At 46.1% G+C, this 6,243-nt stretch overlaps 1 protein-coding gene across 1 annotated transcript; it reads right to left on the bottom strand.

The window, feature by feature from the left end:
- Positions 1-4,343: 4,343 nt before the first annotated feature.
- On the bottom strand, positions 4,344-5,478 carry LOC147619798 (oxygen-evolving enhancer protein 3-2, chloroplastic-like). Its single transcript, XM_086825635.1, has 3 exons — positions 5,109-5,478; positions 4,672-4,967; positions 4,344-4,532 (listed from the first exon to the last, which is right to left on the bottom strand). Exons 1-3 carry the CDS (start codon positions 5,386-5,388, stop codon positions 4,434-4,436), a joined length of 675 nt encoding a protein of 224 aa, XP_086681761.1. The 5' UTR covers positions 5,389-5,478; the 3' UTR covers positions 4,344-4,433.
- Positions 5,479-6,243: the final 765 nt, after the last annotated feature.

Here is a 6,243-nt window from a genome sequence, read left to right on the forward strand (position 1 = left end):
CCCAGCACTTGGTTTTCATCTATTGTCAGTGCATGAGGTATGCAAGACTGGCTTCTGGGTGGAGTTTGAGGAGCATTCTGTTACTCTGCGGGACCGCGAGATTGGCCAGGTTGTTTGGGAAGGCGGCGTGGAGAATGGTACATACAAACTCTTCGCACTCTCCTCTTTGACAAGTTCTCAGGTTGGTGACTTGTGGCACTCTCGGTTTGGCCACTTAAATGTGGATGCGCTGCAGCGAGCTTTGGACCAAATGGTAGTTGGCTTGCCATATGTTGGCAGCAGGCAAGGACGTTGCAGTTCTTGCATACGTGCTAAGCAGCACAGGGAATCCTTTCCGAAGCAGGCTTCCAGGCGGGCTTCGAAACCATTGGAGTTGGTACACATTGACTTGTGGGGACCTATGCAGACAACATCCTTGGGAGGTTCTTTGTACTTCATGTTGCTTGTTGACTATTGTTCTAGATTCACATGGGTTTATTTCCTTTCTCAGAAGAATCAAGCTTTTGCTCGGTTCAAGGAGTGGCATGTGATGGTGGAGAAAGAGTCAGGCTTGCAGGTGAAGACTCTTCGGGCTGACAAAGGAGGTGAATTTTCTTCTCCATGTAATGATCCGGGTCGGTGCCCTATCCATAGCGAAGATGTGGAGAATGTGCTGCCAAATCTGCTCCTTCGGGCAATCCCAAAGGCAATCTCTCTGAGACTCTTGGCGGTGGCCGCACTGCGGGCAAGCTGCTGGCCAACCTCCAACTGCCAACCAAGTACCGACCGCCAAACTCCTATGTGCCATCAACCAAAGAAAGAGGGTGATCTGTTGCTGCAGGTGCGCCATCTATCTCAGGCATCTAGATCCTGCGGCCTAGCCGCGCAGTATATGCAAAGAAAGGGGCATCCACAGGCTCCTCTCGATCCGTTGGATCATGCCAAGTCCACTCTCCCGGGTCCCACTGAAGGCGCGTGAGAGGTCGGCACTCCCATATCCATAGTTGCCATAATCTCTCCCTAGCCACCTTGGCCGGTGCTCGCCATTCCTGTGCCTGAAAACCAATCACCCTCACCCTTTGCAAGGTGCAGCCACAGAAATCCTCCAAGGGAAGCTCAGATATCTATAGTGTGCCATGGGATCCAATAGAAAAAGTGAGTAGACCACTGTCCTCATCTGCTCCGTAGACCGCCACGAGGATATCATGTTTGGTAAACATGCCTAGCCACACAGGGGGTTCAGGTCTGGAGGAGTCGGCCACTCCTAAGAGATAGCTGAGTCAATGTCAATGCTGAGCCTATCTCTACCCCGGATCCCTGTCAAGCCTCTCTCCTGCACCTCTGGGGGTAACTGCCTGTGTGCGATCCAATCTCCAATGGACCTAGCTCGTCCCATGCTCAAGGCGCCCCAAGATACATGCAGTTGGGCCCCTAACATGTGGCCACTGGGTTCAGGGTTCCAGACCAAAGGCTGCCGAAGCCGCTCCTCAAAGGCAACTGGAGCTATCTGTCTGGGGGCTGGCTTGAGATGATCCCAAGCACGAAGTAAATTGGTTGCAAATCTGTCCTAGCGCTTGCAGTTATTTGATCCTTACATGCATTAGTTTGCATTTTGTACTAATTGCCTTTTCCCGTTAGCCTCTTTTGTCCCTTTCTAGGTTAATGCTCACATGGGATGAATCTTTGGTTAAAACTTATTCCTTACCCTAACTGGCAGCCTAACATGACACATGCATCTGAGAGTTGGAGCTGATGCATGTGACATATGTGTTTTCATTCTTATGTATTTTTTTAAGTACCGATGGAAAGATCTTGTTTCTGAAAAACTAAAAGATGAATCTTGAAATCATGAATACAATGATTTAAGTTAAAGTACAGGACGGAATGTTCTGAACAGTGCGTGCTGTATAGAAGAATGAATACTACAGGCATTGATTCATGGAGCTATACTGCATACGTTGATTCATGGAGCTATATGCAATTGGAATTTGTATTCTTTTTCAAAGTGGCAAAGGCTGTAGAAAGTCAGTAAAAAAACAACATAAGGTTTGAAGCAAGCACACCATGTAAATTCCGGGTGTGATGTGTGAGTGTAACAGGGTTGGGAATCGTGATAGTGCATGCTAAGATTCATATATGCATCTTGTGCGTTAAGTGATTATGTAATGCATTTCAAATTTCATCAAATGTAAATAAAGTTTTGTTCTTCTGCTAATTATGCTTTGCTTTAACAGCTTTTGGGAGAGTATTATATGATATATTATTAGGTGTCAGAGTTCAAACTAGTGTCCCCAGCTCAGAAATGTGGTGCGATAGGCACTTGAGTAAGGGCCCACCAACTTGCTCAAACTGCTTTCTAATCCATAATTGCAATTCAGTTCAAATTTCTTGACATTTTTTCATGCAGTGGAACAAGGCCTGACTATCTCGGGGTGCAGAAGAACCCTCCTTTGGCTCTTTGCCCACCCAGTCCAAACTGTATCTCGATGTCTGAGGAACTCAATGACCCAAGCCATTTTGTCCCGCCTTGGTGTGTTGCATTTGGTGTGTCGAGGGAACAAGCAATGAAGGAGCTTGTCGATGTGGTACATATACCAATGCTTACATTATTGATGGAAAACTATTGTGAGATATGCATAAGGTCTTTACAACCGAAACCCCAAGTGTAAAAAGGGAAGATTTCACCCACGTGTGATGTGGGTGGGGGATCTCTCCCATCCAATGGGTGGGGAATCTGACTGTAAAGACAATGAAGAAGCATCTCAATGTGGTATGTGTACAAGTGCTTGCATGATTGATTGGAAATATTGTGAGATATTTACTAACATAATCCCCGTTGGGAAAGAGAGAAGATTTCACCTGCCTCTCGTTTTCGGGTGAGGACCTCTCCCATCCAACACCCTCTTGTTTAATAGTGGGGAATCGTCTGTAATGACCCTTGGTAGTAATGTATTTTGGAATTGCTGATAAGCTTTGTTGAGCTCAAATTGATTTTTAATGGCAGATCAAATCCACCAAGCCAGGTAGTTTCACACCCATGATAGTGGAACAAAAGGAAAGATTTATGTAATAACCTTTGGTAGTAATGTATTTTGGAATTGCTGATAAGCTTTGTTGAGCTCAAATTGATTTTCAATGGCAGATCAAATCCACCAAGCCAGATAGTTCAACACCCAAGATAGTGGAACAAAGGGATGATTATGTCTACGTAGAATACGAGAGCCCGACCCTCGTGTAATTTCTCTTTTGTCACAACTTACCTCCAATTTATACTTTGCAGCATGACATTTGAGATTATAGAATTTTCACATAGCCTATTCAGACTAAGGACTCGTATGAACTTTTTTAACTGATGTGGGTACATGCAAGCAGCAGACAATAGCCCAAATATATGTGATAAGACTCACTTACAGGCAGGTTCACAGTATATGGCCCAAGAAGCTGTGGTTTACAAGCATGCAGAAAAAATGTCCAAAATTCAACAACACAATTGGTCTGGGTACATAAAGCATCTAAGAGAGCCATTAAGTGGTTGCAGGGAGCATAAACCTGTCTCGATAACAAAGCAAAACCGATCAAGTGCAGTAAAAAATTAATCCTGAGCGCTTCTCTAAAATCACGCAGAATGGCAAGCTGCACACTTAAGAGAGAATGTATTCAAGAAGGTAATTTTGAGTGAGAAAACATCAGTACGCACAATGTGACGAGAAACAATCTGAAATCACGCAGGTCATTCCATGCCAGCTATGCATGTTTTTCCCAGCCATTTGAAGAAGTCAAATGGCTGCTCAGAAGCATGTAAGACTTATAAGGGGGGTATGATAGGCCATGGGCTACAAGAATGATAGGAATGACACGCCTACCTTACATTGACATCCACCATTTTCTTCTCATCCAGGCTAGATGATCAAGGAACATTTTGCTGCAGATACAGAGCCTTGTTAAAACACTTTCGCAGTATCATTTTGTTGGGTTGACAATATGTTACTTCTGTTGCTATTGCCTGCTGCCATCACGGCTTTACCCTTTCCCACCTTGACGAATGCCCATGTTCACTCGTGTATCTGCACGTGCTGAGCACCCCTTTCTACTGTTCTCTCTCCTCTTGTTCCACTTGAGTTGCAAAAACTTCAGTGGCTTCAATGTAGTGTTACTTAAGACACAATTCATCAATTGATGGGATTACAGAATTGGGTCTTGTAAAGAGGACACAATTCATCAGTTCAAGGGATTGCCCTACTACAATTTATTATGGAACACCGATTACCATTGAGATGTCATCCCAACTACAAAACAAGCTTAACTTGAAACAACCTACACATACATCTCCTCAGAAGAATTGATTAAGCACAATAAACCCCACAAACCAATAAAAAGTGACATTACATTCAAGGCACAGTTGGAATAGTACAAAGGGAGGTTGATACTATCTCGGAGGTGTATTCTCATCCCAGTTAACCGAGCTTGGCTAATACATCATTTAGGGAGGAGACAGCGATGGCGTAAAACTTCTCAGCCTTAGGCACACTTTTGCTCCGGGCGGCATAGTCGAGCTGCAAACCACGCACACAGAGCGAGCATACGTTAAGAAGAGAAAAATGTACAGTAGATTCACAGAAATTTGTGGAAAAGCAAAGTGCATAAGAGGTGAGAAGCATGGCGAGGAAATATCCAACAAAGCGAGGGTTTTACATTGTTGATGTCGTCGAAAAGCTTGGAGACAAGGGGTTTGAGAGCCTTCTTCTCTTCCTTGCTCTTGGAGGCAATGACGGTGTTGAGGTCGAAGCGGAGGTAAGAAGCCTTGAGGCGGAGATCATTCTGGACATAGGGCCATGCCTTCTTGTCTATGAGGGCTTTAACTGCAACGATGTCCTTGGCGGAGTCCTTAGCTCTGGCAGCAGCCTCCGCAGGGGGCAGAGCCTGCAGATAGAAGCGTTCTTTCAATGGGAGATCTGTGTCTCGGGCCTGATCGGCATTCTCAGTCCCAGCTACACACAACACAACGATCCATGTTAGTACATACCCTGTACCTACATCCTGGGCATGCCTGTTCGATCCAACACACATCACTGACGCCTACCCCCACCACACCTCTAGTGATTGAAAATCGACGGAACTAGGAAGCTTACGCAGGCCGCCGGACGGAGGAGGAGGGCCTTCGACCTTGATGCTGCTCGCGGCGGCGAATGCCTCCTTGGCCAAGAGAATTGCGGGCGCAGTGGCAGCCAGAATGCTCAGCAAAGCGCGGCGGGAGGTGGAGGCAGATTGCTCGGCCTGCTGCAAGTTAGCGCGGATGGGAAGCACCGCGGGCTTGAATGAAGACACCTTAGAAGATGCAGGAGAGGAGGAGGTGTTCAGGGCAGGGGTTGTTGAAGACACAATGCCTGCCATGGCGACAGGGGTTGCCATCGCAGCAGAAGTCGGGGGTCACAAACACTCCGTCTACAGTCTCGACCAGTTAGAAAAGCAGCAGACAGAGCAGATAATAGCACGACGACGGGGATATTTGTGTGTGGACAGAAATGTCAATGGATAAGGATAGGATCAACCCCCCATCCAACCACCTTCTAGCCATACCCTTTACATTACCCTTGAAAACTCTCTCTCTCTCTCTCTCTCTCTCTACATCAGTTTAATAACCTTTGATAAGCAATGTCACGGACCGGTGATCTTGGGACGTGCTCCGGGTCCGAGTTCCCGCTCGGGACCAGAAAAATCCAGTACAAAACTGAAAACAGAGAGTACTTGCTGAATGCTGCACACAAAGACCTATAATTCGTCTCTAAGACGACGAGCCGATCGTTTTGAGTACTGGAACTTCGAAAACGGACACCGGATGAAGGAGATATGACAAAAAACATGCAAGCTGTAGTAGAAAACTGTATCAAGCCAAATGTGGGCTTCCAACCCAAAATATTATATTGATTCAATGCCGACAAGCGACGGAATTACAATGGGGATCACAAGAGTGATGAGAGAAGAGACTTATGGGTATCTGAGGCGCGGGATCCCTTGCCCACAAGCCGTCTTGTATCTAAACGTAGGTAGGAGAGGTCGGGCCACATTACTCCACCTCAAGGTGCTCCCATATAGAGGCAAAGAATCCAGGACACCCAAGCATACCTTGAGGGCACCATGTGAGGCCGGATAGAAATCCCAAGAATCTTACGCCTCACAGGCAAAGGGTATGTGCCCAATTAGTTTCACAAGTAAAGGCAATGAGTGAGAGCAACAATGACCTACAAAAATTACTAACCTCCGATT

Source organism: Cibotium barometz, chromosome 32, assembly GCF_041138505.1.
Source record: "Cibotium barometz isolate CiBa-2024 chromosome 32, ASM4113850v1, whole genome shotgun sequence".
Lineage (NCBI taxonomy): Eukaryota > Viridiplantae > Streptophyta > Polypodiopsida > Cyatheales > Cibotiaceae > Cibotium > Cibotium barometz.

Coding starts and splice junctions, on each gene's coding strand:
- LOC147619798 (XM_086825635.1), bottom strand. CDS start 5,388: ATGGCAACCCCTGTCGCCATGGCAGGCATTGTGTCTTCAACAACCCCT. Junction 4,968..5,108: donor TCCTCCGTCCGGCGGCCTGC/GTAAGCTTCCTA, acceptor TGTTGTGTGTAG/CTGGGACTGAGAATGCCGAT. Junction 4,533..4,671: donor TTTTCGACGACATCAACAAT/GTAAAACCCTCG, acceptor CGTGGTTTGCAG/CTCGACTATGCCGCCCGGAG.